Source organism: Heterodontus francisci, chromosome 32, assembly GCF_036365525.1.
Source record: "Heterodontus francisci isolate sHetFra1 chromosome 32, sHetFra1.hap1, whole genome shotgun sequence".
Taxonomy (NCBI): domain Eukaryota; kingdom Metazoa; phylum Chordata; class Chondrichthyes; order Heterodontiformes; family Heterodontidae; genus Heterodontus; species Heterodontus francisci.
The window spans coordinates 4,912,083-4,935,894 of NC_090402.1; the positions used below are offsets into that span (position 1 = coordinate 4,912,083).

A 23,812-nucleotide genomic window follows, 5' to 3' on the forward strand; every position below is an offset into this window, starting at 1 on the left:
CCAAGAGCGACGTCTCAATTCATTCCATCTTCGCTGCCTTCGGAGAATACTTGGCATCAGGTGGCAGGACTATATCTCCAACACAGAAGTCCTTGAAGCGGCCAACACCCCCAGCTTATACACACTACTGAGTCAGCGGCGCTTGAGATGGCTTGGCCATGTGAGCCGCATGGAAGATGGCAGGATCCCCAAAGACACATTGTACAGCGAGCTCGCCACTGGTATCAGACCCACCGGCCGTCCATGTCTCCGCTATAAAGACGTCTGCAAACGCGACATGAAATCGTGTGACATTGATCACAAGTCGTGGGAGTCAGTTGCCAGCATTCGCCAGAGCTGGCGGGCAGCCATAAAGACAGGGCTAAATTGTGGCGAGTCGAAGAGACTTAGTAGTTGGCAGGAAAAAAAGACAGAGGCGCAAGGGGAGAGCCAACTGTGCAACAGCCCCGACAAACAAATTTCTCTGCAGCACCTGTGGAAGAGCCTGTCACTCCAGAATTGGCCTTTATAGCCACTCCAGGCGCTGCTTCACAAACCACTGACCACCTCCAGGCGCGTATCCATTGTCTCTCGAGATAAGGAGGCCCAAAAGAAAGAAAAGAATGCTGATAGCCCTAAACCAGTCAACTGAATTTTTGACAAAGCTAACCAAACCCAAAAGCTGAATGATAATCTTGAAACACAGTTAAATGACTAATGAAAACTAACTATCACGAGGCTCACAGCTTGCTACCAGCCTGGCTTTGTTAGAAATCAGAGGCCCACATCTTACCCAGAAATTAACAGTTTCACAACCTTTCCTAGGAATCCAAGAGGACAGACCTACCTAGAAATTAAAAGTTATACAGCTTTATTTGGGAAATCAAGAAGGACAAACTTGCTTAGAGTTGAGGTAACACCCCCATATTTAAGAAATTAGTTGTGCAAATTGAAAAACAGTATAAATATTGGGAGCACACACTGGATTTTTAGATTTGTTGGATTCACTCCAGCATCTCTCTCAGTAAAGGTAGGACTACTGGAGTAATACACTTGTTTTGGGCGGCACAGTGGCAAGCACCGCAGCCTCACAGCTCCAGCGAACCGGGTTCAATTCTGGGTACTGCCTGTGCGGAGTTTGCAAGTTCTCCCTGTGACTGCGTGGGTTTTCGCCGGGTGCTCTGGTTTCCTCCCACAGCCAAAGACTTGCAGGTTGATAGGTAAATTGGCCATTGTAAATTGCTCCTAGTATAGGTAGGTGGTAGGGGAATTGAGGGAAAGTGGGGATGTGGTAGGAATATGGGATTAATGTAGGATTAGTATAAATGGGTGGTTGATGGTCGGCACAGACTTGGTGGGCTGAAGGGCCTGTTTCAGTGCTGTATCTCTAAATAAAATAAATAAGGCGATGATAATTCTTCCCTTAACTGGGACAGATGTATCTCGCTAATTCTCGACTTCTACTCGGGCATTGAAGGTAACTGTTACTTTAATAATTGATGGATATTCTTACTTAAATGTTTTACAGTAACAATATTTGGATTTTAAAAATTGGATTCTCTACTAGAAATAAGGTTGTATTTTCTATCTTTTCCTAGAACTAGTAATGTTGTGATTGATTGTCCCACCAACTGTGAATTGCATGTTTGGTTCATGAATAAACTTCTGTATAATTTAGAATTTATATTGTCTCACGTAGTCTGCATCACTAACTCGTGAACCTGTCTTCATACACTCTTTGGTAGGGAGGTACTTTATTGAGGAGAGATTCCTGGACCCTCATAATATCCAGGTTATTATAATTTGGCTGAAACTTGTTTAAAAAAAAAGGCTATCTGGAGGATGGTAATATTCTCAGCTGGTTCCTTTCCTTTCCTTTAGGTAGATTTAGCTAGGTCCTTCAGACCCAGTGTCTTTATGATCTGTCTTTCTCAACCTTAAATTGAGAGTGATCATCTGAGAAGGATATAAAGTGTTCAGAAAAGATAGAGAAGGAAAAATGGGAGGTGGGGTAGCAGTCCTGATTAGGAAAGATATTGCAGTGCGGGAAAGGAAGGAGGTCCTTGAAGGGGCAAGGACAGAATCCATTTGGTTAGAGTTGAGGAGTAAAAAGGGTATGATCACGCTACTAGGGGTATTCTTTTGGCCTCCAAATAGTGACAGAGAGATAGAGGAGCAAATTTGCAGGTAAATTCACAGATGTTCAAGAACTACAGAGTGGTGATATTGGGGGACTTTACCCAAATATTGATTGGGATCATTTTAGAGTAAAGGGTAAGGAGGGAGAGGAATTCCTCAAATGTGTTCAGGAGACCTTCATTGATCAGTATATTCTCAGCCTAACTAGAAAAGAGGCATTGCTGGATCTGGTGCTGGGAAATGAGGAGGACCAAGTGGACCAAGTATCTGTTGGGGAGCACTTGGGTAAGAGTGATCATCATATCATAAGGTTTGGACTAGTAATTCAGAAAAGCATGGAACAAAATAGGGCAGAATATCTAGATTAGAAGAGGGCTAATTTCAACACGATGAGAAGGGTGAAAGCTGGGGGAACCAAGAACAGGGCTCCTTAGTGGACGAGGAAGATAGAGATGGTGAGAGGGTCTATGATGCACGTCAGGTGAACTCATCAAATGAGAACCAGGCCCTATACAATACATTGAGAGGGGAAGTGAAGAGGAAAATAAGACTGGCAAAGAGAATATGAAAATAGAATGGCAGTCAACATAAAAAGGAACTCAAAGATTATCTACTGGCATGTAAATAGTAAGCGAGTAGTAAGAGGAGGAGTAGGGCCTATTAGGGACAGAGAGGGCAAGGCGAATATACTTAACTAGTACTTTGTATTAGTGTTCACTAAGGAAATGGAGGCTGACAAAATATTGGTAGAAGCTAAGAAAAAGGAGGCCATGTTTAGGATAAAAATTGAGATGGGGGTACTAAAATGTTTGTCTGTGCTTAGGGTTAAGGCAGCTGGTCAGGATGGCTTGCATTCCAGGTTGCTAAAGGAAGTCGGGATGGAGATACCAATCTTCCCTGGATACGGGAGAGATGGCAGAGGATTGGAAAGTGGCAAATAGGAAATTATTCAGGAAAGGTTGTAAAGACAGTCCTAGCAACTGCAGGCCAGTTAGTTTAACATCAATGGTGGATAATGTTTTAGAAACAATAAATCAGGAAAAATATCAACAGACACGCAGTTTGAGGTAATTAAGGATAGCTAACATGGATTTGTAAAATAAAAGCAAAATACTGCAGATGCTGGAAAACTGAAATAAAAACAGAAAGTGCTGGAAAAACTCAGCAGGTCTGGCAGCATCTGTGAAGAGAGAAGCAGAGTTAACATTTCAGGTCAGTGACCCGTCTTCAGAACTGGCAGATATAAGAAATGTAAAAGATTTTAAGCAAGTAAAGCGGGGATGGGGATTTATGGATTTGTAAAAGGCAGATCATATTTGACTAATCTAATTGAATTATTTGATGAACAGAGAAGGTTGATGAATGGAATGCGGTAGATGTTGTTTATATGGATTTAAAGAAAGCATTTGACAAGGTACCACATAAAAGGTTGGTTAACAGAACTGAGGCACATGGAATAGGAGGGTCAGTATCCAATTGGATAAAAAGTTGGCTTAAGGACAGAAAACAGCGAGTTGTAGTAAATGGTTGATTTTCAGACTGGTGGATGGTAGGCAGTGGAGTTCCTCAAGGGTCAGGGCTAGGACCACTGCTTTTTTTGCTATATATAAATGACTTGGATCTTGGAATACAGTAGAATCTCAAATTTGCTGACGACACCAAACTTGGAGCTGAGGCAAACAGTGAGGATATGAACTGCCTGCAACAGGACATGGATAGGCTAGCAGCAAGGGCAACCATGTGGCAAATGGAATTTAATACTGACAAATGTGAAGTGATGCATTTTGGTAGAAGGTATAGGGAGAGGCAATACATACTTAAAAGCATAGTTCTAAAGAGTGTGCAGGAACAGATGGAGCTGTGGGCGCATGTGCATCGATCTTTGAAGGTGGAAGGACATATTGAGAGAATGGTTGGTAAAATATATGGGATCTTGGGCTTCATAAACAGAGGCATTGACAAAAGCAGGGAAGTTATGCTGAACCTTTATAAAGCTCTGGTTAGGCCCCAAATGGTGCACTGGGTCCAGTTCTGGTCACCACACTTTAGGAAGGATGTGAGGGTCCTTGAGAGGGTGCAGAGATTTACCAAAATGGTTCCAGGGATGGGGGATTTTAGTTACGAGGTTAGGCTGGAAAAGCTGGGTTTGTTCTCCTTAGAACAAAGGAAATTGAGGGAAGATTTAATAGAACTGTACAAGATGATGACAGTTTTAGATAATGAGAAAAGTTTTTCTTTGTCTAACTTAACAAATGGTACAAGGACTAGGAGACATAGACTGTAAGTTCTGGGCAAGAGATGCAGGGGGAATAAGAGAAAGCACTTTTTACACAGCGGGTGGTAATTACCTGGAACCCGCTGCCCACAAGGATGGTGGAAGCAGAGACGATCAATGACTTCATAAGGATGTTAGATGGCCATCTGAGAGAAATAGACTTGCATGGCTACAGGGATTGAGGTGGGGAGTGGGACTAACTGCATAGCTCTGTGGAGATCTGGCATGGACTCAATGGGCCCTAAGGTCTCCTTCTGTGCCATAAAAGACTCTATAACTCTGCGTCTGATCTTGGATGGTCCCAAAAAGGGGCTAGGATTATAATCCACCCAACAGTGGGAAGGAAAGACGAGACTTACTGTTGACGACGAGACTCCACAGAGCGCCACAGCAGGGAATGCAGATGTGGCTGTTGTCGATGTACAGTCTCAGGGTCTTCATGATTGCCTGAATCCCATTGGCCTTCCCAATAAGCCTTCCGGCTGATTCTGTGGGAAACAATACATTTTTACAAAAGAGTTTGAAAACTTATTCTGAAGAAAACACTTGGGTTCACACATTAAAAATTGAACTGGGCGCCAGGCCAGACTGCCCACGTCTCCAACCCACTGTCAAAGCAATCCTGGAACACCCTCCCTAAAAGCACTGTGTGGGTATACTTACACCACACAGATTGCAGCAGTTCAAAAAAAAGAGGATGTATAATTTCCTATGAGGAGAGATTGAGGAGACTGGGCCTATATTCTCTAGAGTTTAGAAGAATGAGAGGTGATCTCATTGAAGCATTCAGAATTCTTACAGGGCTCGACAGGGTAGATGCAGGAAGGATGTTGTCCCTGGCTGGGGATGTCTAGAATCAGGAGACACAGTCTCAGAATAAGACGTAGGTCATTTAGAACTGGGATGAAGAGGAATTTCTTCACTCAGAGGGTGAATTTGTGGAATTCTCTACCCCAGAGGGCTGTGGAGGCTCAGTCATTGAGTATGTTCAAGACAGAGATCGAGAGATTTCTAGATATTAAAGATATCATGGGATATGGGGATAGTGCAGGAAGATAGCGTTGAGGTAGATCAGCCATGATCTAATTGAATGGTGCAGCAGGTTGAAGGGCTGAATGGCCTACTCCTGCTCCTATTTCCTATGTTCCTTTGATGCATGTTAGGTGAATTCAAGCAAGAACCAGACCAAATACAGTAAGTTGAGTGGAGTACAGCGAAGAGGAAAATAAGACTGGCAAAGAGAGAATATGAGAATAGAATGTCAGAAACATAAAAGGGAATCCAAAAATCATCTACTGGCAAGCTAATAATAAGCGGGTAGAAAGAGGCGGGGCGAGTCCTATTAGAGACAAAGAGGGTGATATATGCTCTGTGCAGCTTTGGTCCCCTTACCTTAGGGAGGATATTATTGCCATAGGGGAGTGCAGCGAAGGTTCATCAGACTTGTTCCCGGGATGGCGGGACTGTCCTACGAAGAGAGATTGGGAAAACTGGGATAAAAGCAAAATACTGAAAATGCTGGAAATCTGAAATAAAAACAGAAAATGCTGGAATACTCAGCAGTCAGGCAGCATCTGTGGAGAGAGAAGCAGAGTTAACGGTTCAGGTCTGTATCCTTTCATCAGAACTGGCAAAGGTCAGAAAAGAATTAGGTTTAAAACAAGTGAAGTGGCGGGGGTGGCAGAGAAGAGAACAAAAGGGAAGGTGCATGATAGGGCAGAGGGCAGGAGAGATTAAATAATAAAGCTGTCCTGGGACAAAGGCAAAGAGTGTGTTAATGCTTGGGGTGATAGACAAAGCATTAGTTCAGAGAGAGTGTTAATAGCAGAATAATGAGCAGCTCTGACATGAAAAATAGGCACATGGTTAAAAAATAAAATAAAAAATGTAAAATATAAACAAAAGACCAGTCATGCTCTGAATTTATTGAACTTAATGTTCAATCCTCAAAGCTGGAGGGGAAACTGGGCCTGTATTCTCTAGAATTTTGAAGAATGAGAGGTGATCTCATTGAAACCTACAAAATACTTAAAGGGATAGACAGTAGAGGTATGCTTTAGGTCGGGAGAAAAAACCTGACCCGAACCCGACCGAACTGCAGCGGACCCGAGCCCAAGCCAGCCCTAGGCCCTCCGATTTTGCCCCAAGCCCGACCCAACCATCCCTTTACTTACCCTCCTGACACCGAACCTGCAGCGCATGCATGATGACATCATAGTGATGTCACTCACTCACTGCGCAGTCTCAGTTTCGTCCTAGACTCCCAGCTCAAGTAAGTTTTTAAAATTTCAATACTAACCGGCAGAGCCCTTACCGTGTGTGTCCGGCCCAACCCGACTTGGACTCAGCCCAACCCGATCCGAGCCCAAAAGCCAGCCCCGGAAGATGGGCCTGGCCCGACCCGAACCCGACACATATCGTCGGGTTCGGGTCGGGTAACAGGCCTCTAATAGACAGGGTAGATCCAGGTAAGATGTTTCCCCTGGTTGGGGAGTCTAGAACCAGGGGACACAATTTCAAAATAAGGGGGAAGCCACTTAGGACCAAGATGACGAGAAATTTCTTTACACAGAGAGTTGTGAATCTTTGAAATTCTCTACCCCAGAGGGCTGTGGAAGCTCAGTCAATGAATATGTTTAAAGCAGAGATTGACAGATTTCTGAATACCAATGACTTTAACAGATATGGGGATAGCGTGGGGAAAAGGCATTGAAGTGGATGATCAGCCATGATTGTATTGCATGCTGGAGCAGGCTCGATGGGCTGAATGGCCTACTCCTGCTCGTATGTTATTGGAAATCATCATTGCCTGACTTTTGTGTGACACCAAAGTACCACACAAAAAGCTGGTTAACAAAATTGAGGCTCAAGGAGGGTTCCTGTCAGCTTGGATAAAAAAATTGGTTTAAGGACAGAAAACAGTGAATCGTGGTAAATGTTTTTCAGACTGGAGGATGGTAGAGAGTGGTGTTCCCCTAGGGTCAGTGCTAGGACCAGTGCTTTTTATGATGTATATAAATGACTTGGATGTTGGAATACAGAGTAAAATTTCAAAATTTGCCAATGATACGAAACTTGGAAGTGTGGCAAACAGTGAGGATGATACCAAATCGACTGCAACGTCTCCCATCTTCCACCTATCACAGACCTTCCCTTTTGTTCTTTTTCCAACCCCCACACCCCATTTGACCTACTTAAAACCTATTACATTTCTAACTTTTCCAAGTTCTGATGAAGGGTTATTGACCTGAAACGTTAACTGTTTCTCTCTCCACAGATGCTGCCAGACCTGCTCAGTATTTCCAGCACTTTCTATTTTGATTTCATAAATAGAGGTATTGAGTACAAAAGCAGGGAGGTTATGCTGAATCTTTACAAAGCTCTGGTTGGGCCACAACTGGAGTATTGCGTCCAGTTTTGGTCACACACTTTAGGAAGGATTCAAGGGTCCTTGAGAGGACAGAGGTGATTTACCAGAATGGTTCCAGGGATGAGGAATTTTAGCTACAAGGTTAGGCTGGAGAAGCTGGGCTGGTCTCCTTGGAGCAAAGGAGATTGAGGGGAGATTTGATAGAGGTGTACAAGGTTATGACAGGTTTAGATAAGGTAGACAAAGAAAAGCTGTTCCCATTAGTTTATGGTACAAGGACGAGGGGAGACAGATTTATGATTTTGGGCAAGAGATGCTGGGGAAATGTGAGAAAGAACTTTTCACGCAGTGAGTGGCAATGACTCATTTCCTACAAGGATGGTTAAAGCAGAGATGATCAATGATTTCAAAACAAAATTGGATGGGCACTTAAGGAAAATAAACTTGCAGGGCTACAGGGATAGAGCAGGGCAAACTGACTGACTGGGATTACTCTGCAGGAAGCCAGCATGGACTCAATGGCCTCCTTCTGTGCCGTAATGACTGACGCTACTTCTCCAAACTACACTAGAACTTGGTCTGTCAATGTGCAAACCTACCACTTCCTGACAGCACCATGAGGAGGTTGCAGATGACTTGCTGGAGCTCCACACACTTGCGCCGTGATTCCATTACTGAAAGAATGATGTTGATCACACTGTCACTGAACAAAATACCTTCTTCCACACTGTCCTCTGTGGCTGCAGGGAATCAAAAGATAGTTAGGACAGCTCAGAGTACTTCTGCAATGTTCATGTGCACTTGCTGATTGGAAAGACAACACACACACACACACTGTTTTTTCAGTGACGTTGGTTGGGGATTAAATTTGGGCCAGGACACCAAGGTGAACTCTCCCTCTTCTTCCAGTAGTGCCACGGGATCTTTTACATCCAACCTTGAGGGCAGACAGGACCTCAGTTTATTGTCATTATGAGAAGATGGCAACTCTGATAGTGCAGTACTCCCTCAGCACTGCTCCTCCGACAGTACAGTGCTCCCTCAGTACTGCCCTTAGGACAGTACAGCGCTCCCTCAGTACTGCTCCTCCGACAGTGCAGTGCTCCCTCAGTCTTGATCCTCCAAAAGTGCAGCACGCGCTCAATGCTGCCTGTCTGACAGTGCAGTGCAGTGTAGTGCACTCTCAATATTGCATTAGCGAGTCAGGTTGGATTATGTACTTATATAGCCATTGGACCTCAGGAACGAATGCAACAGAAGAAACTGAAGCTGCTGATCAGAGAGCACACAACCAGACACAAATGGCTGAATATTGTTGTCCTACCTTTAGTTGCAAACTTCAGGAGTATCTGGCACACCTGAGCCTGCACCTCCAAGCAGTCTGTGTGGCACTTCAAAACAGAGATCAGGACTGGAATGATTCGTGTGCTGGCCTCAAGCACTGCAAAGTAAACCAATGAAATTAACATTTCACTTCAGGGCATTTCCAGTGGGCATCTCTAATTGGGAACAGCCCTCAGCAGTTAAATCACTGGAAACTTCCATCACTATAGAGGTTACAAACTGCAATCTGTACACTGACTGGTGTCTCTCAGTCCCTCTCCCTTAGGAAGATATCTGTGCACTGACTGGTGTCTCAGTCTCTCTCTTTCAGGTTCCACACACACGGACTCTCAGGTTCCAGAGACACTAACTCTCACTGTGGTACGGGTTCCACAGCCAAGTGGTCACTCTTTATGTGTGAGTGCCCCAATAGATAGTAGGGAGACTATCAACCATGGAGGGCATAACCTGCAGACTGAGAGATCTGCTGAGCCAGGTCATTATCCTGAGAACTGTACTGAAGGAGAAAACATTCACTTACCCTCTGCTTCATGCAACAAGTAAATCATGTATTTCAGGGAAGACTTCTGAATTTCTTCAATATCAACGTGAATCTGCATAAACTCTGCAACAACACAGACAGGGGCATTTAGATGTTATACTGGAGCAGCTAGGTGGAAATCAAATACACATCCACACATCTCCAACATACAGCAAAGATAGACTCCATTGTTAGATGTACATCCTCCTGCTCTGCACACACGCCTTCCTGCCCTCTGTATGTGCACTCTCCCATTCCATGCACATGCCTTCCCATGCACACACTTGAAGTACTGTGTACAGTTCTGGGCACCATAACTTAGGAGGATATATTGGCCTTGGAGGGAATGCAGCATAGATTTACCAGAATAACACATGGACTCCAAGGGTTAAATTATGAAGAGGGATTACCCAAACTAGGTTTGTATTCCCTGCAATTTGGAAGGTTAAGGGGTAATTTGATCAAAGTTTTCAAGCTATTCAGGAGAACAGATCGGGTAATGTCAGAATCATGACACTGAAGGTGGCCGTTCAGATAGCGAAAAACTATTTCTGCTGGTTGGGGAGTCTAGGACTGGGGGTGGGGTGGTGGGGGGGGGTGCAGAGTCTAAAAATTGGGGCCAGGCCTATCAGGAGTGGAATTAGGAAACACCTCTACGCACAATGGGTGGTAGAAGTTTGGAACTCTTATGCAACAGCAAAAATGAGAGATCAATTGTTAATTTTAAATCTGTGATTGATAGATTTTTGTTAACCAATGGTGTTAAGGGATATGGGGCAAAGACATGTATGTGGAATTAGGCTGCGGATCAGCCATGATCTCATTGAATGGCAGAACAGGCTCGAAGGGCTAAATGGTCTATTCCTGTTCATATGATACCGGGCTAAAAGGGTGAAATGATGGGCCCAGGTTGTACAGACTAGGCTTGTATTTCCTTGAGTGTTGAAGATTATGGGGTGAGGTGTTTCAGATGATTAAAGGAGTTGATACGGTATAGACAGAAACTAATTCCTCTGGTAGGGGACACCAGAACAAGGGTGCATAGCCTTAAAATGAGAGCCAGACTGTTCAGGAGTGTTGTCAGGAAGCATTTCTTCACACAAAGGGTCATGCAAATCTGGTACTGTCTCCCCCAAAAAGATGTTGAGGATGATGGTCAAGTGAAAATTTCAAAACAGAAATTGATAGATTTTTGTTGGGTAAGGGTATTCTGAGTTACAGAACCAAGGCAGATTGATTGAGTTAAGCTACAAATCAACCAAGATCTAATTGCATGACAGAGCAGGCTCGAGGAGTTGAATGGCCTCCACTTGTTCCCTTGTACACATTGCGTGTTCAGTTAACAGCACTGTAGTAGAATTGAAAGACCTTGTTATCTTTAAATGAGTTGGTTAAGGTGCTAGGACAAAATTCTCAAGTGAGCTGACAAATAACTTCCAGTAATTGGGTGAGAATTGATAATCCTATTTTAAGATTCCCCTCCATGCTGGGTATATTGCCTGTCCAGCACTGCAGTGATGCAAAAAACTTAATGGGCAGCGTTAACATGTTAATGCCGGTGTTAAGAAGAGGCACAGGGGAAGAAAGTGCTGTTGTGCTATAAAGGTCTGTGTGTGATCAGTACCAACTGGATAATATACCCCCTCTGAGTAGAACAATTCCCTGGAATGCTTTACTCCAGATAAAATCAACAGACCAGCAAATGAAGCAGTTAATTCAGTTTGGTCCAGGATTGAGGTGCAGATGCTGCTTACCAAGTAGCTTCTCAATGCCTTGTCCCTGTGGCATATTTTGCCCAGCCTCTGCTGACTTCTTTACTCCGGATAGAGAGGAGCCACAGATGACCAGCGACTCCTTCACATACTGTCGTTCCACCAGCGCCCTTCAGGGAAACACAAATCCAACACTCGTAGAATCAAATGCATTAACCTTTCACCAGCTCAGGCACGGAACAGAGAGATTCTAGCTAATCACAGGTCCAAACGCAAACCAGACTGACTTAGCTAACTTTCTCATTGCCCATAGCACCAAACTATTTCAGCACCAACAGCTAATCTGACTCTGGACACCTTAGGAGAGCTGTTTTTACTGGGGTTGAAGTGGCAGTCCACTGACATGTATTGTGAGGCATATGGAATGATCTATATCTAACGCATGCAGCACCCCTACCCTAGGATTGTTTGATGCGACAGTGTAGAGGGAGCTTTACTCTGTATCTAACCTGTGCTGTAAATGATAAATAGAAAGTTTTGACTCCCTGGAATATGCCACATCTGGGCACACAATTCACAAAATAGTACATTGCATGGAATTTACATCCAACAAACCTCTCTGGCCTGATTGAGCGAAATATATTTGTTCCACAGGCAAAAACAGAATTATATTGAAGGAGTAACAGGATTCTGTTCCTCGGTTTATAACCTTTCAATTACGTTCCAGTCTGTAACTCACTCTGGGTATCTGTTACTCTATAAAGCTTCTGAAACCCTCAATTAGATTCCAGCCTCTGACTCACTCGTAGATATTTCTATATGTAGGTCACCCGAACCCCTTGATTAGATTCCAGCCTGTAACTCACTCCCAGGTATGTTTTCCCCCGAGGGGGGGGGGGGAAAAAGAGATGCGGGCATCGCTTGCAAGCCAGCATTTGCTTCCCATCCCCAATTGCCTTCATGAAGATGGTGGTGTGCTGCCTTCTTGAACCGCTGCAGTCCATGTGCTGTAGGTGCACCCAGTGCTGCTAGGAAGGGACGTCCAGGATTTTGACTTAGTGACAGAACAGCGACATAGTTGCAAGTCAGAATGGTATGTAACTTGGAGGTGGTGGTGTTTCCATGCATCTACTGCCCTTGTAGTTGACGTTGCAGGTTTGGAAGGTGCTGCAGTGCATCTTGTAGACAGTGCACAATGCTGCCACAGTGGGGTGCCAATCGAGCGGGCTGTTTTGTCCTGGATGGCATCGGGCTTCTTCAGTGTTGTTGGAGCTACTCTCATCCAGACAGGTGGGAAGCATTCCAACACATGCTGACTTCTGCCTTCTCAAGGGCAATTAAGGATGGGCAGCAAATGTTCGCTTTGCCAGTGACACTCACATCCTACGAAAGAATTTTTAAAAAGGTGGAGTCAGATATGTTATTCCCTGCAGAATTCCCAGCCAGTTTTTATATGGCTGGTCCAGTATCTGAGGAGCTGCAAACAGAACCAAACACTGTACAATCATCAGCGACCATCCCCACTTCTAATATTATGATGGAGGGAAGGTCATTGATGAAGCAGCCAAAGACGGTTGAGTCTAGGACACTGCCCCGAAGAACTCCTGCAGCCATGTCCTGGGGCTGAGATGATTGGCCTCCAACAACCACAACTATCTTCCTTTGTGCTAGGTATGACTCCAACCAGTGTAGAGTTTTTACCGATTCCCACTGACTTCAATTTTACTGGGCTTCCATGATGCCACATTTGGTCAAATGCTACCTTGATGCCAAGGGTAGTAACTCTCACCTCACTCTAACCCAAAGTGAGTAGTGAGTGGGTTATTGGCGAGGAGGTACCACTTTATAGCACTGCCAACGAAACCCTCCATCACCTTGCCGATGATAGAAGGGGCAGTAATTGGCCGGATTAGATTTGTCCTATTTGTGGACAGGACATACCTGGGCTATTTTCTACATTGTTGGGTAGATGCCAATGGTGTAGCTGTACTGGAACAGTTGACTAAAGGCGGGCTCGTTTGGGAACACAAGTCTTCAGCACTACATCCGGGATGTTGTTGGGGCCCACAGCCTTTGCCATATCCAATAAGCTCAGTCAATACTTGCTATCACATGGAATGAATCAAATGGGCTGAAGTCTGTGATGACAGGGACCCGAGGAAGAGGCTGAGATGGATCATGTGCTCAGCCCTACTGGCTGAAAATGGTTGTAAATGCTTGAGTCTTTTCTTTTGCACTGATATGCTGGGATCCTCCATCATTGAGGATGGGGATATTTGTGGAGCTAGTTGTTTAATTGTCCACCACCATTCATGACTGGATGTGGCAGGACTGCAGAGGATGGATCTGAACTGTAGGTCGCTTAGCTCTGACTATAGCATGCTTATTTTGCTGTTTAGCATGAATTGTGGTCCTGTAGCTTCACCAGGTTGGCGCCTCATATTTAGGGTACTTCTTCTGGAATGCGATCCTACACTCCTCATTGAATTAGTGTCAGCCCCCTGGCTTGATGGTAATGATGGAGGAATATAGAAACAAAGGTGGGGCAGGCTAGGCTTGTATCCACTGGAGCTTAGAAGAGTAAGAGGCAACTTGATTGAAACATATAAGATTCTGAGGGGTCTTGACAGGGTGGATGTGGAAAGGATGTTTCCTCTTGTGGGAGAATCTAGAACTCGAGGTCACTGTTTAAAAATAAAGGGTTGTCCATTTAAGACAGAGATGAGGAGAAATTTTTTTCTCTCAGAAGGTCGTGAGTCTTTGGAACTCTCTTCCTCAAAAGGTGGTGGAAGCAGAGTCTTTGACTATTTTTAAGGCAGAGGTAGATAGATTCTTGATAAGCAAGGGGGTGAAAGGTTATCGGGGATAGGCAGGAATGTGGAGTTGAGGTTACAATCAGATCAGCCATGATCTTATTGAATGGCGCAGGCTTGTGGGGCTCAGTAGTCTATTCCTGCTCCTAATTTGTATCAGCTAACATGGGGACAAGTTGACATCAGAGAAGGGAGGTAGAAGAGAACCTAGAGACAGATGCACGTTAAAGGCTAGGGTGGGGGGTACTTTAGAGGAAGTTTGGCCAGGGGAATTAGGGGAAGTGGGCGAAGTGGCAGAGGCGGCCAATCAGATGATCTCAATCTTAGTGACAAAGAAGTCTTTACACTTATTCTTAGAGATGAGGGTGGAGAAGACGGGGAGAGGGGTTTTAAGAAGACAGTCTGCAGTAGAGAAAAGTAGTCAGCGGCTATCTTTGCATTCCATGTTGATACTAGAATAGTGAGCAGTTTTCACAGACAACAGCAGGACTCGATAGTGTTTTACGTCGTCCAGCCAGATCTGACAATGAATGGCTAAACCAGTTGTCCGCCCTATCCATTCAGGTCTGCATCCCTTGGACTTAAGCAAGTGGAAATGAGAGCCATTTTTGGGGGGGGGGGGGGGGGGGGGAGAGAAAGAGTGTGGAATAGCCAGGGTGAAGGAGAGTAATGATTTTAATGGGGATGAGGGCATCGAAGGTGGAATTGAGGGCATGGTTCAGCAAATCAGAAGCTGCAGAAATGGTACGGTGACCAGAGGACCGAAGACTAGGCAGTTAGGATTTTGAAAGTACAGTTGAGAGAGAACTGGGGAATAGTTTCTTCCAGGAGGAAATACGGTTGGGATATGGATGGAGCATGTGGGTGGTGGATGATACAAGGAAGTGATCAGAGATGGCCTTATCTGTGATCGATATGATGAGAGTAGCAAGGACATGTGAGATGACAAGGTCAAGGGGGTGGCTGAGAATATGGATTTGGGGGGGTTTATACGGAGGGAGAAATTAAGGGAAGATAGGAGGACAGTGAACTCAGAACAGAAAACCTGATGAGTTGAGATGGAGGTTAAAGTCACCATCAGAATGAGGAGTCGCTTGGTGCAGAGGCTGAGGGAGGAATAGTAGTGAAGAAATGTCTGTAACTCACTTGCGGGTATCTGATATTGCTGTAAAACTCTATGATATTGTATATAAACCACCCAAAGCCCTCAATTAGATTCCAGTCTGCAACTCACTCCAAAATATCTGTTATTCTATAAAATCCCTCCGAACCCCTCAATTAGATTCTAGCCCACGTTTCATTCCCAGGTACCTGTAATTCTATATGTACTCCCACCACCACCAAACCCCTGGATTAGATTCCAGCCTCTAACTTATTCCCGGATATCTGTTACTCCTCTAGCAAGCTGCATTAATATGGTACCGCCCCTCCCATCCGGTTGCTTACGTTGCACTAATTCTAAAAGTAGGATCTGGTTCCAACATGATTCGCACCAACTTGCACAAACTGGGTGTGTATTTCTGCTCCGCATGGAGTTTCTCCAGGACAGCTTCCAGATATTTACTGTTGCTTCTGATGACCTTTACCAGCTGTTCAAACTCATTTTCCTTGTGAAACAGAATTTGGAAAATACATTTGCACCAGTTGGCATACACATTGGAGAAGAGAAAAGCATAAGAAGATACCTACAGTTACTCCTCCCCTCATGTTCTGGACGGTGCTGATCCTGGCAGGTGTCAGGGTTGGGGGTGCGGCAGGGGGGGGGGGGGGGGCGCAGTGGGCTGGGAAGGGTTTACAGGTTCCACAGCGGCAGGTTTGCGCACAGGCCACCAGACTGAGAGTCCACAGGATCTTTATCCCTTGGTTACACCAGGATCCCATCCGGAAAAGAACTCTGCTTAACCAACCAGGAGTTGGTGCAGGCTGGGTTGGGGGTTGGTGGTGGGGAGAGGTGTGCGATTGCTGACAATGCCAGAAACACCAATAGCTGCCACTCTGCTCCTTAGACATACTGCTACATTTCCCAGAGACCCCCTATAAATACTGACATGTTCCCGGGGACCCCCTGTAAATACTGACACACTTCTGGGGATCTCCTGTAAACACTAGCACACTACCAGGGACCACCCTGTAGGTACTATGAGATGTCCAAGGACTCCCTGTAAATACTGACACATTCCCCTGGCCCACCCTGTAATTACTGACACACTCCTGGGGTCCCCCTGTAAATACTAGTACATTCTCAGAAGCCCGTCATCATATCAGCAAGTCATTGCAAAGCAGACACGGAACCCGTATCCCAGGGAGCATCTGTGACCTTGGAACCTGTACCCCGGGGAGTGTCGGTGCGTGTGGGACCAGCACCCCAGTGAGCCAGTACCAGCAGAGGAGATGGAACAATTTTTTTTTTTTTACGTGCTCCCCAAGAAGGTTGTCACAGAGAAGAAAGAAGTGGAAAAGGGCTTTATACGTCCATCACGCTGCACGTCATCATCTCGAGCAATATACATCCTGTGGACCAGATGTCACTTTTTAAGATCAATTTGCTTTTCAGCGCCTCTGGTGCCATCCAAATTTTTGAATCTAAGAGAGAGAAAGAAAAAGGATCCTCCTACTTACTTGTAAAAAAACTTTATCTGAATAACAGGAACCAGAGGATCAATATAAGAGCCCAATTATCCCCGTTTCAGGGAAACATTGCACCATCAACACTTTCAAATTGAATACTGTTCCACTTTTTAAAATTCTATCATGGGATGGGTGCAACATTGGTAAGGCCAGTATTTGTTGTCCTTCCCTAATTGCCCTTGAGAAGGCAGTGGTGAGCTGCCTTCTTGAACCACTGCAGTCCATGGGGTTTAGATTAGAGATACAGCACTGAAACAGGCCCTTCGGCCCACCGAGTCCGTGCCGAACATCAACCACCCATTTATACTAATCCTACACTAATCCCATATTCCTACCAAACATCCCCACCTGTCCCTATATTTCCCTACCACCTACCTATACTAGTGACAATTTATAATGGCCAATTTACCTATCAACCTGCAAGTCTTTTGGCTTGTGGGAGGAAACCGGAGCACCCGGAGAAAACCCATGCAGACACAGGGAGAACTTGCAAACTCCACACAGGCAGTACCCGGAATCGAACCCGGGTCCCTGGAGCTGTGAGGCTGCGGTGCTAACCACTCCGCCACTGTGCGGGGTGTACACCAACAGTGCTGTTAGGGAGAATTCCAGCCTTTTGACCTAGCAGTGAATGAACGGCAATATAGTTCCAAGTCAGGATGGTGTGTGACTTGGAGGGGAACTTGCAGGTGGCGGTGTTCCCATGCATCTGCTGTGCTTGTCCTGCTAGGTGGTAGAAGTCGTGGATTTGGAAGGTGCTGTTGAAAAAGCTTTAGAGAGTTGCTGCAGTGCATCTTGTAGATGATGCACACTGCTGCCACTGTGCGCCAGTGGCGGAAGGAGTTAATGTTTAAGGTGGTAGATGAGGTGCCCATCAAGCAGGCTGCTTGGGACTGGATGGTGTCGAGCTTCTTGAGTGTTGCTGAAGCTGTACTCATCCAGGCAAGTGGAGGGTAATCCATCAAGCACGTGCCTTATAGATGGTGGACAGGCTTTGAGGAGTCAGGAGGTGAGTTACCCATCACAGAATTCCCAGCCTGTGACTTACTCTTGTAGCCAGATAAGTTTCTGGTTAATGGTAACCCCCCCCCCACCCCCAGAGGCTGTTGATGTTTTCAGAGAAAGTTTATGGCTCAGAAAGAGGCCACTTGGCCCATTGTGTCTGCGCCGGCTGAAAAACAAGCCACCCAGCCTAATCCCACCTTCCAGCATTTGGTCCATAGCCTTGCAGGTTACGGCACTTGAGGTGCATTTCCAGACACCATTTAAACAAGTTGAGGGTTTCTACCTCTACTACCCTTATCTCCCCTCTAATCTTTCTACCAATCACTTTAAATCTAGTCACTGACATAGGGACAAAGTAACAGGAGTAGGGCATTCAGCCTGTTGAGCCTGCTCCATCATTCAATAACATAGCTGATTATCTACCTCAATGCCACTTTCCCGCCCTATTGCCATATCCCTTGATGTCATTTGTCTCCAAAAATCTATCGATTTCTGTCTTGAACATGTTCAGTGATTGAACTTCCACAGCCCTCTGGGGTGGAGAATTCCAAAGATTCATCACCCTCTAAGTGAAGAAATTCCTCCTCATCTCAGTTTTAAATGGCCTACACCTAATTCTGAGACTATGTCCCCTGGTTCTTAACTCACCAGCCAGGGGAAACATCCTAACTACATCCACCCTGTCATGACCGGTAAGAATTTCAATGACATCACCTCTCATTCTTTGAAACTCTAGAGAATACAGGCCCAGTTTCCTCAATCTTTCCTCATAAGACAACTTCACCACCCAAGGGATTAGTGTGGTGAACCTCCGTTGCACCCCATCTATGGCAAGTATATCCTTCTTTAGATAAGGAGACCAAAATTGTACACAATAATACAGGTGCAGTCTCACCAAGGCTCTATACAATTGCAGCAAGGCCTCGATCTTTACCGCTGTACTCAAATCCCCTTTGCCTTCCTAATTGCTTACTGCACCTGCATGCTAGCTTTTAGTGACTCATGAACAAGGACATCCAGGTCTCTCTGGACACTAAATTCCCAACCTCTCACCGTTTAAGAAATATTCTATTTTTTCTACCAAAGTAGATCACTTATTCGCATTATAAGATGGGAGATTCAGCAATGATAATGCCATTGAATATCAAGGGGAGATGGTTAGACTCTCTCTTGTTGGAGATGGTCATTGTCAGGCACTAGTGTGGTGTGAATGTTACTTACCACTTGTCAGCCCAAGCCTATATGTTGTCCAGGCCTTGCTGCATGTGGGCAGAGACTGCTTCATTAGCTGAGAAGTTGCAGTAGAACTGAACACTGTGAAAATCCCCACTTCTGACCTTATGATGGCAGGAAGGTCATTGATGAATCAGCTGAACATAGGAACAGGAGTAGGCCATTTAGCCTCTCAAGCTTGTTCTGCCATTCAATCAGATCATGACTGTTCCTATACAGTAAATGGAAAAGTCCTGGGGAAAATTGATGTCCAGAGAGATTTGGGTGTTCAGGTCCACTGTTCCCTGAAGGTGGCAACGCAGGTAAATAGAGTGGTCAAGAAGGCATACGGCATGCTTTCCTTCATCGGACGGGGCATTGAGTACAAGAGTTGGCAGGTCATGTTACAGTTGTATAGGACTTTGGTTCGGCCACATTTGGAATACTGCGTACAGTTCTGGTCGCCACATTATCAAAAGGATGTGGATGCTTTGGAGAGGGTGCAGAGGAGGTTCACCAGGATGTTGCCTGGTATGGAGGGCGCTAGCTATGAAGAGAGGTTGAGCAGATTAGGATTATTTTCATTAGAAAGACGGAGGTTGAGGGGGGACCTGATTGAGGTGTACAAAATCATGAGAGGTATAGACAGGGTGGATAGCAAGAGGCTTTTTCCCCAGAGTGGGGGTTTCAATTACTAGAGGACACGAGTTCAAAGTGAAAGGGGAAAAGTTTAGGGGGGATATGCGTGGAAAGTTCTTTACGCAGAGGGTGGTGGGCACCTGGAACGCATTGCCAGCGGAGGTGGTAGATGCGGGCACGATGGAGTCTTTTAAGATGTATCTAGACAGATACATGAATGGGCAGGAAGAAAAGAGATACAGAACCTTAGAAAATAGACGACATGTTTAGAGAGAGGATCTGGATCGGCGCAGGCTTGGAGGGCCAAAGGGCCTGTTCCTGTGCTGTAATTATCTTTGTTCTTTGTTCTTTATGACTGATCTGCAACTTAACTCCATATATCCACCTTTCCCTCACATCCTTTAATACCACTGGATAGCAAAAATATATCAATCTCAGGATTTAAAACTAACAAATGATCTAGCATCAATTGCCATTTGCAGAAGAGTTTCAAACTTCTACCCAACTTCACGTGTAGGGAAGTTTTCTAATTTCACTTCCGAAAGTCCTAGACTCCCCAATCAGTGGAAATAATTTCTCTATCTACCATATCTATTCCCCTTAATATCTTAAGCTTCAATTAAATCACCCTTTAACCTTCTAAATTCTAGCAAATAACAACCTGAGTTTGTTTAACCTCTCCTCATAATTTAACCCTTGGGATCCAGGTATTCTGGTAAATCTACATTGCACTCCCTCCAAAGCCAATATATCTTTCCTAAGGTGTGGTGTCCAGACTTGCTCACAGTACTCCTGGTGTGGTCTAACCAGAGTTTTGTATAGTGAAAGCATAACTTTTATCCCCTGTATTCTGGCTGAGATGGTTGGGCATAGGATACTGCCCTGCCCTGTAGGAATGTCATGGGATTGAGATGATTGGCCTCCAACAACCACAACCATTTATCTTCCTTTAGGCTAGTTCTCTCTCCAACCAGTGGAACATTTTCCCCAATTCCCATTACCTTCAGTTTTGCTAGGGCTCCTTGATGCCACACTGTCAAATGCTGCCTTGATGTCAAGGGCAATCACTCTTACCTCACCTCTAATTCAGCTCTTTTGTCTATGCTTGAACCAAGGCTGTAATGAGGTCTGGAGCTGTGTGGTCCTGGTGGAACCCAAACTGAGCACTAATCAGCCAGGTTACTGGGGAGTATGTGTGGCTTGACAGCACTGTCAATGTCACCACCCATCACTTTGCTGATGATTGAGAGTAGGCTGAAGGGGCAGTACTTGGCCACACTGGATTCATCCTGCTTTTTGTAGACAGGACATATCTGGACAATTTCCACTTTGTCAGGTAGATGCCAGTGTCATAGCTGTACTGGGGCAGCTGGGCTTGAGGTGCAGCTACTTCCAGAGCACCGATGTTCAGCAGTACATCTGGGATGTTGCTGGGCCCGTAGCTATTTCTGTATCCAGTGCATTCAGCTGATTTTTGTTACCAAGTGGAGTGTATCGAATTGACTGAAGAATGGCATCAGTGATGATGAGGACTTCAGCAGAAGGCTGAGGTGGATCACCCACTCAGTACTTCTGGCTGAAGATGCTTATAAATGCTTCAGCCTTGTCCTTTGCACTGACATACTAGGCTCTACAATCATTGAGGATGGAGATGTTCATGAAGTCTCCTTGTCCTGTTAGTTGTTTAATTGTCCACCACCATTCACGGCTGGATGTGGCAAGACTGCAGAGTTTTGAGCTAAACCATTGCTTGTGGGATCGCTTAGCTTTGTTTATAGCATGCTGCTTCAGCTGTTTAGCATGCATGTAGTTCTGTGTTGTAGCTTCACCAGGTTTGTACCTCATTTTTAGGTATGACTGCTGCTGCTTCTGGCATGCTCTACTACATTCCTCACTGAACCAGGGTTGGTCCCCTGACTTGATAGCATGGTACAGTGATGGATATGCTGGGCCATGAGGTTACAAATTGTGGTTAAATACAATTCCACAGCTGCTAATAGCCCACAGCTGCTCATAGATGTTCAGTTTTGAACTGCTAGATCTGTTCTGAAGCTATTACCATTTAGCATGGTGGTAGTGCCACACCACACAATAGAGGGTATCCTCAGTATGATGACAAGACTTTGTCTTCACAAGGGCTGTACGTGCGATGGCCATGCCTACCAACACATCATAGATGCATCTGCGCCTGGTAAGTGGCAAGGACAAGGTCAATTAAGTTTTTCTCTCTCGCTGGTTCTCTCATCTATCAGACTGGGCCTGCAGCAGATGATATGTCTTTAAGGATTTGACCAGCGCAGTCAGTAGTGGTGCTACCAAGCCACTCTTGGTAATGGACATTTATGTCCCCTACTTTTTCCAAGTGGTGTTCAAAAAGATGTACTGATTCAATAGCTGAGGGAGGGCAGTAGATGGTAATCAGCAGGAGATATCCTTGCCCAAGTTTGACCTAATGTCATGAGATTTAAATGGGTCTTGAGTCAATGGGCCACTCTCTCCCATCTGTATACCACTGTGCTGCCATCTCTGATGCGTCTGTTTTGCCAGTAGGACAAGGCAAAACCAGGAATGGCGATGAGAGAGTTTGGGATGTTGACTGAAAGGCAGGATTCTCTGAGCATGATTATGTCAGGCTGTTGTTTGACTATTCTTTGTGACAGCTCCCCCAATTATGGCACAAGTCCCCACGTTAGTGAGGGGGACTTTGCAGGGTTGTCATTTACGATGCTGGGTGGTATTCTTATCAGACTTTTTCATTGCAGTTTGATACAAGAGAGTGCCATTTCAGAGGGCAGTTAAGAGTTAACCACATTACTGCGATGTGGAGTCATATGTAGGCCAGACCAGGTAAGGACAGCAGATTTCCTTCCCTAAAGGCATGAGTGGGTTTGCACAGCAATCTAGTAGTTTCACAGTCACCATTAACAAGCTCACTTTTTTATTATTCCAGATTCATTTAATTAACTGAATTTAAATTCCCCAGCTGCCATGGTGGGATTTGAACTCATATCTCCAGATCATTAGTTCATGCTTCTGGATTACTAATCCAGTAACATCACCTCTATACTGTCATACCTGCATAGTTCTAAGCGCTATAGCCAACTCCTTGTCCATTTTCAGATTCCCTCCTGCCGATTCCTCCATGCCCCTTGTGAGCTCGTTCCCAAACCAAGCAGCCCAGAAGCTACCATCTCAATATGTCCATTGCTGCTTTTTAATCAGACACCAGATGGCACACTCGAACCATACTGGAATACAGTCTGAAGTTTTAATGCAGCGGGTTTTCTGATCCCTTCATGTTTCCACCTCCTCTCCTGAAGGCAATGACTGTCACTGGGGTAATGGTTTCATGTATGCCTGGCACCCTACAGGACTTGTCCCAGAAGCCATTCTTCACATACAAGGTGGAGTGAACTGGCACTCGACCAGGCTATTCAACTGTGCATCACACATGAACAGATCTTGACCTAACTCTTTCAGTGAGGTTCACCTCACTGGCTGGGGCTGGCTTTTTCACTCCCTCCGTGATTCAGAGACAGTATGGCCAATGTAACCCGAACAGCCAACCAGGGAGATTTCCAAGCTCTCTTCAAACAACCCAGCAGCTGAGGGCTACCCTAGAAAATGGTGAATTAAACAGTGGTTCTTACAGTCCTTCATCCTTATCTTGAATTTAACTTCATCACTGGCAAATGTAGGAACGATAAAGTCACAAATCGCAAATGAGAGATCCTCCAGCAGCAGGATGTTAGTTGGTTTCAAGTTTCTAGGGAGGGAATAAATTGAAGCAACATTGGTAAATTTGCATATTATTATTCTCAGCCATATGCACAATATTTTTCCTTTCCTCCTCGAGAGTTTAAGTGTCATAAAGCTATAAAATAGTGGAGTGCAGAATAGAGTCTATCCCATCATATTCCCAAAAGACCAAGTGAAAGAACGGCAGACTTCCATTTCTATAGCACCTTTTACAACCTCAGGATGTCACAAAACACTTTACAGCTGATCACGTACTTTTTTGAAATGTATTCTGTTGTAATGTAGGAAATGTGGCACTTAATTTGCACACACCAAGATCCCACCAATAGCAATGTGATCTGTTTTAGTGATGTTGATTGAGCAGTAAATATTGGCTGGGACATTGGTAAGAACTCCCCAGCCCTTCTTTGTAATAGT

At 45.0% G+C, this 23,812-nt stretch overlaps 1 protein-coding gene across 1 annotated transcript in view; it reads right to left on the reverse strand.

Moving 5' to 3' along the window:
- Window positions 1-4,382: 4,382 nt before the first annotated feature.
- The window catches only part of LOC137347395 (serine/threonine kinase-like domain-containing protein STKLD1), a 33,748-nt gene continuing 14,318 nt past the window's right edge, over window positions 4,383-23,812 (reverse strand). Inside the window, exons 7-15 of the mRNA XM_068011832.1 lie at window positions 23,287-23,402; window positions 16,623-16,735; window positions 15,599-15,759; window positions 11,382-11,509; window positions 9,628-9,711; window positions 9,088-9,204; window positions 8,363-8,503; window positions 4,753-4,881; window positions 4,383-4,405 (exon numbers count right to left, since the gene is read on the reverse strand). Coding sequence (XP_067867933.1) covers window positions 4,383-4,405; window positions 4,753-4,881; window positions 8,363-8,503; window positions 9,088-9,204; window positions 9,628-9,711; window positions 11,382-11,509; window positions 15,599-15,759; window positions 16,623-16,735; window positions 23,287-23,402 — 1,012 coding nt within the window. The remainder of the gene's footprint in view (window positions 4,406-4,752; window positions 4,882-8,362; window positions 8,504-9,087; window positions 9,205-9,627; window positions 9,712-11,381; window positions 11,510-15,598; window positions 15,760-16,622; window positions 16,736-23,286; window positions 23,403-23,812) is intronic.